Source organism: Gorilla gorilla, chromosome 4, assembly GCF_029281585.2.
Source record: "Gorilla gorilla gorilla isolate KB3781 chromosome 4, NHGRI_mGorGor1-v2.1_pri, whole genome shotgun sequence".
In the NCBI taxonomy this organism is placed as follows: domain Eukaryota; kingdom Metazoa; phylum Chordata; class Mammalia; order Primates; family Hominidae; genus Gorilla; species Gorilla gorilla.
The window spans coordinates 106,295,767-106,313,684 of NC_073228.2; the positions used below are offsets into that span (position 1 = coordinate 106,295,767).

The 17,918-nt window shown below is 40.7% G+C and overlaps 1 protein-coding gene and 1 long non-coding RNA gene across 4 annotated transcripts in view; one reads left to right on the plus strand and one right to left on the minus strand.

Annotated features, from left to right (window-relative positions):
* Nucleotides 1-7,960, minus strand: part of SLCO6A1 (solute carrier organic anion transporter family member 6A1) — a 127,377-nt gene extending 119,417 nt beyond the window's left edge. Inside the window, exon 1 of one of the 2 annotated variants that reach the window (XM_019026493.4) lies at nucleotides 7,427-7,960. In XM_019026493.4, the coding sequence (XP_018882038.2) occupies nucleotides 7,427-7,787 (361 nt within the window). In that variant the 5' untranslated portion in view covers nucleotides 7,788-7,960. The remainder of the gene's footprint in view (nucleotides 1-7,426) is intronic. The other variant, XM_019026494.4, reaches the window with a different exon arrangement.
* LOC129533507 (uncharacterized) overlaps nucleotides 7,908-17,918 on the plus strand; it is a 44,341-nt gene continuing 34,330 nt past the window's right edge. For both annotated transcript variants that reach the window (XR_008679782.2, XR_008679780.2), the window contains exon 1: nucleotides 7,908-9,766. This is a non-coding gene — a long non-coding RNA (uncharacterized lncRNA). The remainder of the gene's footprint in view (nucleotides 9,767-17,918) is intronic.

Sequence of the window (17,918 nt, forward strand, 5' to 3'; positions counted from 1 at the left end):
AGATACACAGTGTCCACACAAAGGTTCTCCAAGTCCCCACAAGAGTAGAGTAGCTAGATACAGAGTGTCCACTGATGCATTCACAAACCCTGAGCTAGACCCAGGGTGCTGATTGGTGTGTTTACAAACCCTGAGCTAGATACAGAGTGCTGATTGGTGTATTTACAATCCCTTAGCTAGACATAAAGGTTCTCCAAGTCCCCACCAGACTCAGGAGCCCAGCTGGCTTCACCCAGTGGATCCCCCACCGCGGCTGCAGGTGGAGCTGCCTGCCAGTTCTGCACGGTGCGCCCGCACTCCTCAGCCCTTGGGTGGTCGATGGGACTGGGCACCATGGAGCAGGGGGCGGCACTCGTTGGGGAGGCTTGCGCCACACAGGAGCCCACGGAGGTTGGGGGAGGCTCAGGCATGGTGGGCTGCAGGTCCCCAGCGCTGCCTCACAGGGAGGCAGCTAAGGCCCCGCGAGAAATTGAACAAAGCAGCTGCTGGCCCAGGTGCTAAGCCCCTCACTGCCTGGGGCTTGCGGGTGGCCCGGCGGCTCCGAGTTCGGGGCCCACTGAGCCCACGCCCACCCAGAACTCGCGCTGGCCCGCAAGCGTGGTGCGCAGCCCCGGTTCCCGCCCGTGCCTCTCCCTCCACACCTTCTTGCAAGCTGAGGGAGATGGCTCCGGCCTTGGCCAGCCCAGAAAGGGGCTCCCATGGAGCTGCGGCAGGCTGGAGGGCTCCTCAAGCACGGCCAGAGTGGGCGCCAAGGTGGAGGAGGCGCAGAGAGCGAGCGAGGGCTGTGAGGACTGCCAGCACGCTGTCACCCCTCAACAGTTCTGCAGGCTGTACAGAAAGCATGGCTGGGGAGGCCTCAGGGAGGCCTCAGGAAGGCCTCAGGAAGGCCTCAGGAAGGCCTCAGGAAGCTTACAATCATTGTGGAAAGTGAAGCGAAAGCAGTCACATCTTACATGGCCAGAGAAGGAGGAAGAGAGTGAAGGGGAAGTGCTGTACACTTTTAAACAACCAGATCTCTTGAGAACTCACTATCACAAAACAGCAAGGGGGAAATCTGCCCCCGTGATCCAATCACTTCCCACCAGGACCCTCCTCCAACATTGGGGATGACAAGTCAACATAAGATTTGGGCAGGGACACAAATCCAAACCATATCAGGACTCTATTGGAAAGAATGGACAATATGCAACAACAGATAAGTAATGTAAGGAGAGAGATGGAAACTCTAAGAAGGAATCAAAATAAAATGTGAGAAATCAGAAACACTGCAGCAGAAATGAAAAAAAATGTCTTTGATGACCTCCTCAGTAGACTGGATAGGGTCAAGAAAATACTCAATGGGTGCACTTCCAAGATGGCCGAATAGGAACAGCTCCAGTCTACAGTTCCCAGCGTGAGCAACACAGAAGACAGGTGATTTCTGCATTTCCAACTGAGGTACCGGGTTCATCTCACTGGGGCTCGTTGGACAGTTGGGACAGGACAGTGGGTGCAGCCCACTGAGTGTGAACCGAAGCAGGGGAGGCATTGCCTCACCTGGGAAGCGCAAGGGGTCAGAGAATTCCCTTTCCTAGCAAAGGGAAGCGGTGACAGATGGCACCTGGAAAATCGGGTCACTCCCACCCTAATACTGCGCTTTTCCAATGTAGCAAAGGGCACACCAGAAGATTATATCCCGCTCCTGGCTCAGAGGGTCCCATGCCCACAAAACCTCGCTCATTGCTAGCACAGCAGTCTGAGATCAAACTGCAAGGTGGCAACGAGGCTGGGGAAGGGGTACTCGCCATTGCTGAGGCTTGAGTAGGTAAACAAAGCAGCTGGGAAGCTCTAACTGGGTGGAGCCCACCACTGCTCAAGGAGGTCTGCCTGCCTCTGTAGACTCCACCTCTGGGGGCAGGGCATAGCCAAACAAAAGGCAGCAGAAACCTCTGCAGACTTAAATGTCTCTGTCTGACAGGTTTGTGCATTGTGCACATGTACCCTAGAACTTAAAGTGTATTAAAAAAAAAATACTACACAAAGGGTACATAATGCTGCACAAACTCTTTCAGAAAAAATGAGGAGGAAAGATAAGAAGGAGAAAAACATCCCAATTAATTTAGTGAAACTACTATTACCTGTTACTAAAGACAGACAAAAACACTCTAAGAAAACTGTAGAACAATACTCTCATAGAAACAAAAATTTTTAACAAAATTTTGGCAAATTAAGTCCAGCAATACGCAGAAAAAGACAATAATCCAATAAAAAGGGCTTATCCTAGGAATGCAAGGTTTGTCAAATATCCAAATATTAAAAAACGCAATATATCATATTAATACAACAAATTTTTCCTTATGAACATCTCAATAGAGGCAGGAAAAAGCACGTGATAAAATTCAACACCAATTAATGACAAAAAATTCTCAGCAAACTAATAAGAGATATCCTTAAACTGATAAAAGGCATCTTAAAAAATAAAACCTACAGTTAACATATTTAACTGTGAAAGGCTGAATTTTTTCTATCTAAAAATCAGAAAAATATCAATGAACATTGCTTTTCCTAATTTCTATTGACTATTGTACCAGGGAGCCTAGCCAGTGGAATAAAGTGACAAACCCTAACAAAAAGCATCCAGATTGGGAAGAAGTAAAACTGTCCTTATTCACAGATGATATAATAATGTATACTAAAAAATCCTAAGGAGTCTGCAAAAAAATGACTTCTGTAACATAATAGGTTAATTGAACAAAGATGCAGGATAGAAGATGTAAATTAAGATGATATATCCAGCATGTTCAGTCATGAGGACACTTAATATCGTTGAGGTCAATTTTCTCCAAATTTATAGACTCAACAAAATCTTAGTAACTTTTTAAAAGAAATTGACAAGTTTATTCTAAAATTTATATGGAAAAGCAAAGATCTAGAATAGCCAAAACAACTTTTAAAAGGAATGAAGTCGAAAGGATACCTGATTTTAATGCATATAATAAAGCTACAGTAACCAATGCAATATAATATTTGCATAAGTATAGATGTATTAGGAAAATAGAACTGAATAGAAAGGTTCGAAATAGACTCAGAAAGAGATCAGAACTTCCACAAAAGTATCAAGATAATTCAATAGATTAAAGGGCACTGTTTTCAATAAACTATACTGGAATAAAGCATTTTTTCTATATGAAAAAAATTTAAAACTTGATCCTTTCCATACACCAAAACAGTTCATTCAAAATGGATCAGAGACCTAAACATGAGAGCTAAACTATAACACCTCTAGAAGAAAAGCAAAGTAGAAAACCTTCATGACACTGAGTTAGGCAATAGTTTCTATGATAGAAGCCAAAAAGAATGAATCATTTAAAACATTAATAAGTTATACTTCATCAAAGTTGAAAGTTGAATCCTTTCTTTGTCAAAAAGACACAGAAAAATATTAAAAAGCCACGGATTGGGAGAAAATATTAGTAAATATTTATTCAACAAAAGGCTTGCATCCAGATTATATAAAGAACACTCAGTAATAAGAGAAACAACCCAATTTATTAAAGGGCACTTCACAAAAAAAGACATACAAATGGATAAAAAGCATATAAACAGATGTTTGAGACAATTGGTCATTGGGGAAATGCAAATTAAAATCACAATGAGATCCCATTATACAATCACTGGAATAGCTCAAAGTTTAAGAACTGACAATACCAACTATTAATAAGAATGTGGAACTGGAACCCATATATTGCTGACGGGCAGGATCGCAAATGGTACAGCCACTTTGTAATTTGGCAGTTTCTAGCAGGTACACTTAAATACTTACACAGCCCAGCAATTATATTCCTAGTTATCTATCCAACAGAAACAAAAATGTATGTCCACACAAATATGTATATGCAATTCCTCTTAACAGCATTATTTATAGTAGTCAAAAAAATATAGAAACAACCCAAATGTCCATCAACTACTGAGTGGATATAGTGGATAAAATTCCATTCAATGATACTATTCATAATAAAAAAGAGCAAACTGTCAATACACACAAAAACATGAATGAATCTCAAAACCATCAAGCTATTAAAAGAAGCCAGAAACAAAAAACCCAGAAACTGTATGATTCCATGTATATTAAATTCTAGGAAATGTAAGACTCTAATGACAGAAAGTAGGTCAAGGTCACCTAAGGTAGGAGGTAGGAGCAGGAAGTGACTGCAAAGGGGCATGAAGAAAATTTTAGTGTGATGGAAAGTTTCTAAAATTGATTGCATTGGCTGGGCACGGTGGCTTATGCCTGTAATTCCAGCACTTTGGGAGGCTGAGGTGGGCGGATCACCGGAAGTCAGGAGTTTGAGACCAGCCTGGCCAATACGGTGAAACCCCATCTCTACTAAAAATACAAAAAAATTAGCCGGGCATTGTGGCGGGCACCTGTAATCCCTACTACTTGGGAGGCTGAGGCAGGAGAATCACTTGTACCAAGGAGGCGGAGGTTGCAGTGAGCCGAGATCACATCATTGCACTACAGCGTGGGCGACAAGAGCAAGACTCACTCAGCAGAGGCAGTCTCAAAATTAATTAAATAAATAAATAATAAAAAATAAAATTGATTGCACTGGTGGTTTCATGTCTGTACATATTTACTAAAACTCATTGAATAACATACTTTGAAAAGTGAATTTTATTGTACATAAATTATATCTAAATAAATCAGAAGGAAGGATGGAGGGAAAGGGAGAAGAAGAGAGGAAGGGAGGGAAAAAAGGCCTGAGTCTGGTCATAAGAAAACATCAAACAGACCCAGATTGAAGCTCATCCTGCACTACAAAAAAACCATACTCTGTAAGACATTCAAGGACATAAGAAACAAGAAGAAAGTATGAGGAAGTGTTCCAGATTAAAGAAGACTTGTAAAATATGACAACTTAATGCAACATGTGTTCCTGTATAGAATTTTGGCCCCAAAATGAAAAGGAGACAATATTGAGACAGCTGGCAACATCTGGATGGGACCACCAGTTCATAATTGGATGGTAGTATTGTACTGATATTCCTGCCTGTGAGGAACGATGGTTATGTAAGAGAGTGTCTCACTTTGGGAAGTTGCACACTGGAGTAGTTAGCAGTAGTGGTGCACCATGTCTGAAAAACTGGGCATGTATAGGGAAAGAGAAGGCGAAGGAACAAATGTGGTAAAATGTTAACACATGAAGAATCTGGTTGACTCACAGGAAGCAGGTATTGTTTGTACTGCCTTTGTATCCCTTCTTTATGTTTGAAATGATTTTAAAATTGTTTACAATGTAACTAAAAATAATAAATAGATCAATTGACAAATAGAAAAATGAAGAGATATACCATTTTTATGAATGGAAGACTCAATATTATACCCAAACTGAGCTAACTACCTGTATGAAGTCAGTTAAGATACAGAGCTAAAAACCATATACTGTCCATAACTTGTTCAGAAACCTTCAATGGCTCCTCATTACCCACCTAATAAGGGGATTAAACTAAATTAGATAATACTTGCAAAGCACCTTACTCATGACCCAACATAGTGGGAAGTAAGTACCTTTTATATCCTTTCAGAATTATGTCTGATATTTAAAGGCCTTCATAATCTAGGCATAATCTGTCTTTTCCTTCCTTTTAAAATTCATTTATGCATCGAATACATATTTACTGAGTGTCTTCTATACCTCAGTCACTAAGGAGACATGATGGATAATATAAATATAATTACCCCCTTATGGTGCCTAGATGAAACCATTATCCAGCCAAACTTGTCATTCACCATTGTGAAACAAGCCTTTCTAAAACAAAACACGATTCATTAACTCGCTTCCCTATTCAACAAATACTCTTTAATTTCATTCTGGCTTTTAAAACTGTACCTACTATAAAGGCATAGTTCAAATGCTTGTTCTTCTAAGAAACTTCTTTGATAATCTCAAGACAAACTCGATGACAATTTATTTGTTTTTCTAGTATGGGTCTTACAACATACAGCCTTTTGATTGCACTTATTTAGACCTAGCATCTTAGAGCAAAAAAGAGAACAGGTTTGTCAAATTCCAATGCCATCATTGAAAAGAGGCTAGTAAAGAATCTTGATGTAATAGGGGAGGTGAGAGCTGTGGTCAAGTAGAGAAGCATGCCAGGGCTAAAGTGTTCAAATTCACCTTCTTCAAAATATGTGGGCAAAAATAACAACCTCAAGTTTAGGTTCTCTTGTATAAATTCATAGATGAGGAAAAAAGATCCAATAGAGAGTGGCTGAGCCAGAATGTCGCAAATTTGTGAGCAGGATCAGAAACCATTTAATGATCATAGACACCGTTTTCAACTTTATTTTAAACTCCAGGTGATTCAACCCAGAACTTCTCAGAGTTGGTGACCAAACAACAATAAATGACTCAACAATATCCTCTCTGCAGCTGGCTATCTGGAAGCCAGGCCCTCATCACCCACAATGTGTAGGATGGACTGTGCCAGTCAGGTTCTGGAGGAGGTGAGGCACCCAAGTTCATGCCAGCCGGTTAACCTGTTTTTGAAACTACCTTTGCAAAAATTATAAATGAGGAAATTATGACAGTGAAACAGATTGGACCTAATCCACTCCTTCTTGCTTCTAACCTTTAAACTTGTTCATTCCTGGGCTTAGGCGGAACTAACTTTGGGAAGGAATTCATTTCACAGTTTGACTCTGAAACAAAATTGATAATAGCTCTTTTCTGAAAAGATCCCCTTGTTGCCTGGGGACTAATCTGCCTTTGCAGGACTAACAAATTATCTACAAGATTAGAAATTAAGGTTAGGGGTCATGCAGCCTCTGGCGCCAAGAGTCTGAACCTCCGCAAATTGCTCCTGGGGAAAACATCATTATTGTAAAACCTAAGCTCCGTGCTTGAGATATTTTGCAGACCCTGCACTGGATGGATGAGCTGACACCACCCAGACAAGTAATCTGGGTCAACTAGTTCTGCCATCCCAACCAGGAACAGAAGATGGCAAGAAAACCTGACTTCGACCACACTATGATTCCCCGACCAACCTGACCAATCAGCACTCCCCAGTTCCCGAGCCCCTGCCAGCCAAATTACCTTTAAAAACTCTGATCCCATCCCAGAATGCTGGAGAGACTGATTTGAGCAATAAAAAAACTCTGGTCTCCCGCACAGCCGGCTCTGCGTGCCTTACTCTTTCTCCATGGCAATTCCCCTTCCTTGATAAATCTGCTATGTCTAGGCAGCGGGCAAGGTAAACCCACTGGGTGGCTAAACTTTGATCCGACAACGCCTTGAGAAGTCAGAAAGCAGCCTCAGGCTGGGCCACCCCAAGGCATGCTGGGCCACCCCAGGGCGTCCTCCGCCATACTCCCTCTCCCGCCTCCGCCAGTGCGGCCCCAGCTGCCCTCGCCACAACAAACCGCCTCCTTCAGGCTCACCTTGACATATGAGCAGGATGCAGTAGAAAATCATGAAGCAGCGAATGTTATTGCAACACTCACAGCAGGTGCTGACTAAGCAGCCCAAACCACAGGGCTGCTCCAAACTGTCATCCACTTCTCCCGGCTTCTTGGAAACTGAGGACTTCTTGGCTTTTTTCCTTTTTCGGAAACCGCCGAACCTTATCAAGGCCTCTGGAAGTAGTCTCAGATACCGGTGTTTTTTCCCGGGCTTCGAGGACTTCGGGGTTCCCTTGGCCCTCCTGTCCTTAGCAGGCTGGGCCCGCGCGGCCTCCAGCGGCTCTACTCCCCTTGAGACTTCATCCTGGCTCCCAGGGTGCCGGGCGACGCCTTCGAACATGGCTCACCCTGGGCGGCTCCTGGCGACGCGGCCCGAGTGCTCTCGGCCGCCCGTCCTGCCTGGGCCAACCCAAAGGCCAGCCTGGCGAGGGCGTCGGAGGACTCGGTGGCCACAAGGGGCTCTTGCAGCCCAAGCCTCCAGAGCGAACGTTTCACCTAGGGCAGGAGGCAAACGTCCTCCCAGGGGGTTGACGGTTGAGGACTTCCAAGGCTGTTTTCCTTCTTTTCTTCCACGTGCGGAAGGAAAAAAAAAACTAAAACTAGATTTTCATAACTGCTAACACAGACAAAGAGCACCAGAAGCATGGAAAAAAAAAAAAAATGGAACTGCCCGTCCCCAGTTTCCCCAGACTTACTTTATTACGGTGGCTTTCCAACTGAAAAATCTCACTAGAAACAACCTGAAAATTGTTGAAGGACCAGGAGAAAGCAGAAGACATTAAACAACAACAACAACAACAACAAAAACAGTTTCACTGCAGTAAAAGATTTGGACGCACAAAAATCAGAAATCAATGTCCGAATGAATGTCCTTAAGTGAAGTGTTTTACACATAGAAATTATTGCCCTAGAAACTCTATCCCAACTCAAGAGCAGAAAAGATTATTATTTTCCACCTTAAATGAGGGCACGAGAATCAGAGGATTATTTTTTCAGGTATAAAAACTTTATTGAAGAGAAAGAATGTAAGCGAAGAGTAGTAGGATATGAAACGTGGCTTTCTTTTTTTAATGAAAATGCAACTTCTTATTGGTTTTCTTTTCTTAGGCTGATATATAAGCTCTTTAGGCCATGTATATGTGGAGGGTGACTTTCCAGGAGAGATGGCACTATCTTCTCTCCTGTGGATTAGACATTGTGTTGCCAAAAACAATTTAGCTCTTCAACAAGATTTTGTGCTGCTCCAATAGTGCTGGCCTGGTAGACCAGGGAAAGAAGAATTAAGAACCACTGACCTGAAGCCTGATTTTGACTCTACACTGCTTCATTATAATAAATGTAAAAAAAAAAAATCCACAGGAATCCTAGGAGGTAGGAAAGACAGTGGGGAGTGGTGGGCTCTTATTCTTGTGCTTCAAAACCAGAATAGGTACTGCTTGGGTGCAGAGCGGAAAAGACAACTCCATTAAAAATGAATGGTACTGGGAATTTTACTTCTACCCAGAATGTAGAAAGCCAAATAAAATGTAACCCCCACTCCAATAATAACAACAACAACAAAGCTGGATAGTATGAAAAAATACTTTTTTTATCAGAGAGCTACATTTCTATAGCTATGGTTGCTGTAAAGAAACTAGGCAAATTGATTCTAAAGGACAGCAAGCCCCTCAGAAAAAGGATGGGACACACAAACCATTTTACTTTTCAAAGAGCACAGAAGGAAGAAAGAGCAGTCATAAAGGAAGATAGAAACAGTTGAAATTTTAATGAATTCTTAAAGGCCAAGGGAAGCTTAACAGTTTAGAAACCCTAGAAGCCTAAGAAACAAGGGGAGTCTATACCCATTTACCAGATCTTTGCTTAAGGGAAGAAAGCATTTGGTCGTGGTAGACTGTCCCTGAGAAAGAAGAAGGAATACTTGCCCTCCCACCTCCACTGACCCTTCTGCTATCCAAAGCAAAAGCAGTTTTGCCTCTGGGATTGAGGCAGGAAACTCTCATGCCCTCCAGTCTGTGACTAAGGTTATCTGTTACAGAAGAAAAAACCCACTGAAGGAGGAGCAGCAAACCATCCTGTCCTATGGCCTACCTTAAGATTGACTGCCACCAGAGAGAGAGATAGAAATAAAACAGTTTGCCAAAAAGAGAGGAGCAGGAACTTCATTTCTTCCCAAGAACCCCACTGAAACAAGGCAAAGCCCAAACTTGAGGTTCAGGCATTCAGGGCATGTCCAAAATTGAGGCTGGACCAGGGACAACCTAGCTTCTGCCTCGACGAGGAGTTTTGCATGAGTGAAAAAACAGCACTCCACCAATATAGGTGAGTCAAGAGAGCAGAGGGAAACCCTACCTGTGGTGCAAGCATACAGGACCTGCTGAAAGCTAAGGGTGGAGTGGAAACACTGACAAACATACCTTTAACATTCTTTGATCAGCATATTTTTATTACATAATATATAGGACACTGTCATCCAGCTACAAAAATTGTACTCTAAGTATTTAAGTAGAAATTGTGGATATTTGTTTACCTTGCTCATTTAACCTTAGAAAACATCACACTTAATTCATTTTGGCTACCTTTATGATAGTACCATGCATGATAGAATTTCATGGTATGGATTTACTATAATTTATTTAACCACTTTCTTTTATATTGATGGGTATTGGATTGTTTTTCAATTTTTGCTCTGACCATACTGAAATTAACATGGTTGTATGTATTTTCCTGAAAGACAGATCACTGATTTTAAAAATCTTTTTATAGATGATGTCGATCAGAGTTATAAAACTATCTCAATTCCAGAAATATTAAATGTGAAAAAAATTATCTTTGAATCTTAAAATGTATGCATATTAATTACATGTTTCCTGAAAGTTAGCAAGTAATTATAGTATAAAATTTCGATACAGGCAATGAAATATAGCTACCAACTAAAGCATTCCCTGATTAGTTCAGCAATCCAAGTGCTTAAGATATTCAAGAAACCAGCTTAAATTAAACAATGAATGTTTATGAAGTGCTCTTTTATATTCTCTATGTAATATCTATTTCCGCTAAAAGCTCTAAACATGTAGGAAGAACTACTCACTAAAGTAACATATTGATGATAATTCATATAATCCTTTTAGCAAATGAGCCTATGAAGTAGATAAACCACATGATGGTGCAAATTATAATAATGTGGCTTAATATAAGATGACCTCAACTATTAAGAGATATAGAACTGTTTTCTCTTTTAGTAAATGGTCCTCATTTGCTTTGCTTTCCTGGTAAATGATTTTTACTTCCTCCCTGATAGAAAGTAGTGACATTTTGCTACAATTTCTAATATGCTACCACCTATAATATTGTAGAGACGCTTGTTACATCTTTCCTTCACAATATAAGATTTACAGATCCTATGTTGAAACTAATGTTAGATATCTGGGTGCTATAAGTACTATTTTTCTTGATAACTACAGACTTTTTATTTTACTTTATTTTACTTTTTGCTTTCTGTGAATCTTTTCAGTTTACTGAGATTAGAAGTCTAACTGCTAGATAAGTAAAATGCTACATAATTTTTTAAGTCCAGAAGAAAACAAAGGCAACTGGAGGAAATGGGTGGGGACATGAAAGAAAGAAGCATTATATGTAATGAATAAAGTATAGACTTTGCTTAGTTGATATGTGATTTGGGGTAAGTCTTTTAAACATTCTGACCCTTAATTCTTCATTTGTAAAATGAGGATAATAATTATCCCATTTGAAAAATTACTGTGAAGATTAGAAGCAATATATTAAAAGTATCTAGCTCATTTTTGGCATATGCTTAACAAAGATAATTATGTTTCAAATTATTAGAATAATGAGCCACCATATTAAAAAGTAACTACTGTTATATATACCTCCCTACAAGTCAGACCCTCATTGGTGAGTAGAGATTTACCAATTGAGGGGGAAAACCTATCAGCAAATGTTTTCACAAAAGGCTGTAGAGAGATGGCAACATTTCAGATTATCTGTAATGAACTGGTAGAATTCAGATAAGTAATAATGTTTGCAGAAGGCATAGCAGCCTAAGTTGATGTTTGTTGTGAGGTACATTAGAGGTATTTTTCTTTTCTTTTCCTTTCTTTTTTTTTGAGATAGAGTCACACTCTGTCACCCAGGCTGGAGTGCAATGGCCCAATCTCAGCTCACTGGAACCTCTGTCTCCTGGGTTCAAGTGATTCTCTTGCCTCAGCCTCCTGAGTAGCTGGGACTACAGGTGCGTGCCACCACACCTGGCTTGTTTTTTGTTTTTGTTTTTGTTTTTGTTTTGTATTTTTAGTAGAGACAGGGTTTCATAATGTTAGCCAGGATGGTCTCAATCTCCTGAACTTGTGATCTGCCTGCCTTGGCCTCCCAAAGTGCTGGGATTAGAGGTGTGAGCCACCACACCTGGCCCATTAGAGGTAATGTTTAAGACACTTAGGAAGAAAATCGAGTGCTGTGACAATAAGTTGTAAAGCTTCATGAAGTAGCTTCAGGGACAACAAATTACCCTGATGGGGAAAGAGCTAGAATCAAAAGTGGAATAATATTTAGATCCCCAGAAATGGTTCCCTACCTGAGACCTTATGGAAACAGAGACACTCAGAAAACTGGGAGGCCTGGAATCTTACAATTAAGAAATGTGTAAACATTGAAATAAACATGATATGGTTTGGCTGTGTCCCCACCCAAATCTCATCTTGAATTCTCATGTGTCATGGGAGGGACCCAGTGAGGCAGTTTCCCCCTTACTGTTCTCATAGTAGTGAATAAGTCTCACAAGATCTAATGGTTTTATAAGGGGTTTCTGCTTTTGCTTCTCTCATTCTCTCTTGCCACCACCCTGTAAGAAGTGCCTTTCACATTCTGCCATGATTGTGAGGCCTCCCCAGCCATGTGGAACTGTAAGTCCATTAAACCTCTTTCTTTTGTAAATTACCCAGTCTCAGTATGTCTTTATCACCAGTGTGAAAACAAACTAATACAGTAAATTGGTACCAGTAGAGTGGGGCACTGGTGAAAAGGTATCCGAAAATGTGGAAGCAACTTTGGAACTGGGTAACAGGCAGAGGTTGGAACAGTTTGGAGGGCTCAGAAGAAGATAGGAAAACCTGGGAAAGTTTGGAACTCCCTAGAGACTTGTTGAATGGCTTTGACAAAAATTCTGATAATGATATGGACAATGAAATCCAGGCTGAGGTGCTCTCAGATGGAGATGAGGAACTTGTTGGGGACTAGAGCAAAGGTGACTCTTGTTATGTTTTAGCAAAGAGAGTAGTGACATTTTGCCCCTGCCCTAGAGGTTTGTGGAACTTTGAACTTAAGAGAGATGATTTAGAGTATCTGGCAGAAGAAATTTCTAAGCAGCAAAGCATTCAAGAGGTGACTTGGGTGCTGTTAAAGGCATTCAGTTTTAAAAGGGAAACAGAGCATAAAAGTTTGGAAAATTTGCAGCCTGACAATGTGATAGAAAAGAAAATCCCATTTTCTAAGGAGAAATTCAAGCCAGCTGCAGAAATTTGCAAAAGTAACGAGGAGCCAAATATTAATCACCAAGACAATGGGGAGAATATCTCTAGGGAATGTCAGAGACTTTTGTGGCAGCCCTTCCCATTACAAGCCCAGAGGTTTAGGAGGAAGAAATGGCTTTGTGGGCCGGGCCCAGGGTCCCCATGCTGTGTGCAGTCTAGAGACTTGGTGCTCTGTGTCCCAGCTGCTCCAGCCATGATTAAAAGCAGCCAAGGTACAGCTCAAGCTGTTGCTTCAGAGGGTGGGAGCCCCAAGCCTTGGAAACTTCCATGTAGTGTTAGGCCTACAGGTGCACAGAAGTCAAGAATTGAGGTTTGGGAACCTCTGCCTAGATTTCAGAGGATGTATGGAAATGCCTGGATGCCCAGGCAAAGTTTGCTGCAGTGGGCAGTGCCTCATGGAGAACCTCTGCTAGGGCAGTGAGGAAGGAAAATGTGGGGTAGGAGTTCCAACACAGAGTCCCTACTGGGGCACTGCCGAATGGACCTGTAAGAAGAGGGCCATGGTCCTCCAGCCCCCAGAATGGTAGGTCTATCAAGAGCATGCATCATGTGCCTGGAAAAGCCACGGATACTCAATGCCAGCCCACGGAAGCAGCCGAGAGGGGGGCTATACCCTGCAAAGCCACAGGAGCAGAGTTGTCCAAAGTTGTGGGAGCCCACCTCTTGCATCAGCATGACCCGGATGTGAGACACGGAGTCAAAGAAGATCATTTTGGAGCTTTAAGATTTGACTGCCCCACTGGATTTCAGACTTTCATGGGGCCTGTGGCCCCTTTGTTTTGGCTAATTTCTTCCATTTGGAATGACTTTATTTACCTAATGCCTGTACCCCCATTGTATCTAGGAAGTAACTAACTAGCTTTTGATTTTACAGACTTATAGGTGGAAGGGACTTCCCTTTTCTCAGATGAGACTTTGGACTGTGGACTTTTGAGTTAATGCTGAAATGAATTAAGACTTTGAGGTATTTTTGGGAAGGCATGATTGGTTTTGAAATGTAAGGACATGCGATTTGGTCGGGGCGAGGGGTGGAATGATATGGTTTGGTTCTGTCCCCACCCAAATCTCATCTTGAATTCCCACGTGTTGTGGGAGGGACCCATTGGGAGATACTTGAATCATGGGGGCAGTTTTCCCCATACTGTTCTTGCAGTGTGAATAAGTCTCATGAGATCTGATGGTTTTATAAGGGGTTTCCGCTTTCACTTCTCTCTCATTCTCTCTTGCTGCCACTATGTAAAAAGTGCCTTTTGCCTTCCACCATGATTGTGAGGCCTCTCCAGATATGTCGAACCATAAGTCCATTAAACCTATTTTTCTTCCCAGTCTCGGGTATGTCTTTATCAGCAGCATGAAAATTGACTAATACAAAACTATTTTTGATCATTAGGTAGAAATTCAGAAATTCAGTGTGTAAAATGGTAAAGCGGATTGAAGTTGAAGATATTAGATCATTTAAGAGGTCAATAAATGAAATAATAAACATGCGAATGAGAAGACTGATGATTAAGAGGACCTTTAAAAGTGTATTTCTGTTATGGTTATTTTTTTTAAAAAAAAAAGTGATTTGAAGCCATTTATAATGATTGCTAAGTGGCATGCTAAAGTTTTAAAAACAAATAAAGCATTAAAAAATTAGTATTTTTGAAAAGAAATTCTTCTGACACTTGTTACAATAGTCAGGAAGACTTTACTGTGGACTATTGTAATGTAGGAGAAACTGTGCTCAGCTCATGAATACAACAAAAACAAGCAAGTATTTATAAGCTAAAGAGCAGATTGAGGGTGTCAGTGGATGGAAAATTATTAACAGGAGATATCAAAGGTAGGGAGATTCTTGCTAAACTGACTTAACAGGATTCTTGCTAAAGGCAGGCCAAGGACTTAGATATCAAGGGTGTGGGATGAGGAACTTGATCAGATATGAAGGTTGATCAGACATTGAGGGTCTGATGACTTAGCAGGATTCTTTGCTAAGTCTTATTTAGACAGGCTGAAGACAGAGCCCAAGGATGAGGCCTACACAAAAAGAGGGCTCAATAGAGTCTGTTTAAAGTTTGATCAAAGAGTCTTTGTCGGTATGTATATTTAATGGTTTGCTTTTTGCACTGTTAACATTTGGTTTATGGTACCTGAAATAAATCTGTTTTGATATATAGGTAATTTTGAAGATAATACCTTAACAAGTTTTGAAAATAACGTGTCTCATTGATGTGTTGAAAAGCTTACCAGCCAAATAATAAATTTATTAAATAAAGCTCATCAGTCAATACCACTGCTAACACCTTCATAGCAGTAAGGGAGAATGGACAGCAAAGGGAATCAGGGAAGTATACTTAAAGGGTTTTGGGTGCTAGAGTTAGTCACAGGGTGGTCATGTCAGGGAATGGTCAGAACTTGTGAACTACGCAGGTTTTGGCACAGTCAGTGACTGAATTTTCAAAACACGTTAAGAATGTGGGGAGTTATTGTTGGATCAGTTTGCATGTATCAGGGTACAAGATCTACAGACATATGGGTCCTAAGGAATAGATGTTAAAAGAGATTGACTTTAAGAGATCAGTGTGGTCTGTAGTCACGATTTGTTTGCATAAGTTTATCTGATTTGCTAGTGCATTTTGCAAGCTGTGGTTTCTGTTGATATTCTTAGCCCTCCCTTACAAATTAGCTGCCAGTAGGGATTCCCCTTTTCCTCTACTTCATCAGAGGTACTAATGTTTTAAAAGATTTAATTTGCAGCCGGGCACGGTAGCTCACGCCTGTAATCCCAGCACTTTGGGAGGCCGAGGCGGGCAGATCATGAGGTCAGGAGATTGAGACCATCCTGGCTAACATGGTGAAACCCTATCTCTACTAAAAATACAAAAAAAATTAGCCTGGCGTGGTGGTGGGCACCTGTAGTCCCAGCTACTCGGGAGGCTGAGGCAGAAGAATAGCGTGAACCTGGGAGGTAGAGCTTGCAGTGAGCCGAGATCGCGCCACTGCACTCCAGCCTGGGCGACAGAGCGAGACTCTGCCTCAAAAAAAAAAAAAAAGATTTAATTTGCTGCCATCTAGAGGGCATATACTTTTATTCTTAGACTAAGTCTAAAATAAATGGATTTTGACATTTAAAATAGATTTCCTCTTCTGTTACTTTTGTTACTTATGTTTTCTTTCTGGAAAATATTTTCAATTGTTTTTAATCACAAAGTTATTTAACATTTCCAATCTTGTTTCCAGTACTCTATCTATGAGAGGTGAACTATTGTTATTGATTATGAACAGTATACAACAATGTATCTTTGTTTACATTGTGGTAACTTTTTTTTTTTTTTTTGAGACAGAGTCTCACTCTGTCACCCAGGCTGGAGTGAAGTGGCCCCATCTCAGCTCATTGTAACCTCTGCCTCCCGGGTTCAAGCGTTTCTCCTGCCTCAGCCCCTGAGTAGCTGGGATTACAGGCACTACCACGCCCAGCTAATTTTTGTATTTTTAGTAGAGATGGGGTTTCACCATGTTGATCAGGCTGGTCTCAAACTCCTGACCTCGTGATCCGCACACCTCGGCCTCCCAAAATGCTGGGATTACAGGTGTGAGCCACTGTGCCCTGCCTGTAACTTTTTAACTGTGCACAGTATATTTGTAAAACAAGTTCTAAAGCAAAATGAAATGGAGTTCATGGGAAAAGATCTCCTTTTTGCAGAATTTAGGGATGAGTCATGAATAGAGAAAGATCTTTGGAAGGTCAAGGAAGAGAGAAATACTGAAAAGGTATTGACGCAAATGAAGGAACTGAGTGGAAATATATACATATATATAAAATAACATTTACAAAATCCAAAGATTATTTAATTGCAACTATAAATGTGCTAAAGAGAAATACAGAATGCAATGAGAATGTACAAGAAGATCTGCTCTAAGTTAGAGGATTAAAAAGGATTCCCTCAGAAATCATTTAAGCTAAGATCCAAAGAATGATTAAGAATTTTCTAAGCCAAGGACTAGGTATAAGAAGAACAGAGGGAACAGCTTATATGGCAGAAAAGAACATTGCACCTTCAAGGAATTGAGAAGGGGCCAATGTAGTTAGAGTGAAATGCACATGACCAATGTTACCGTGGTCATGTAAACATTAGAGGCTTTAATCTGCAGAACAATGGAAATTCATCAGTGACTGAATGACACAATCACACAGCATATGTATTTCTCTTGCATTATTCTAGCTATAGTAAGCAACCAGTAAGAGGATTGACATGGGCAAGAAAACATATAGGGTGATATAGTTATCTTACTGAGATTTCATACATACTCTATGAAGATAACTATATTGTGTAGTCAGATCTCCCTCTAGGAATGTCCAAATCTCTTCATCACCCTTCTCCAACCCTAGGAGGGAGAGAACATGTATTGTTCTCTAAATGTTCTCCTCAGAGAAACTCTTAATATTTATGCAGTCACCTTGTATAATTGTGAGGCTTTTAGGCCTTTTGAAACTAAAGCTAGGAAAACTCAATTTATTCTGTCAGCGAATTAACCTCTTCATAACTTTCCTCTGTGGTAATGAGCAAAGAGCAAGCTTTTTCCTTTTATGGGAAAAAGAAAGGAATAAGAAAAGGAGGAAAATATACCAATATTTATTAGCTATTGCAAAAATGTCATCCAAGTATAGATAATTCTATATATTCAACAAACTTCAAATATAAATAATATGGTTCTGATAATGAATTCCAATTCTTTCTTATTTAAATAATAGAAGTCTTAAGACAAATGTACACAAGTGAATGGTATAAAATTGCTGTTATACATTTTTTGCCATCTAAAAAAGTCATTTATATACAGTTTGACCAAGAGTTTAGAATTTCCATGTTCTTTACCTATAATTTTTTATAAACTCACATTTTAAGAACCAAGGCATTATCAAGTGTATTTCAATACCTCTAGCC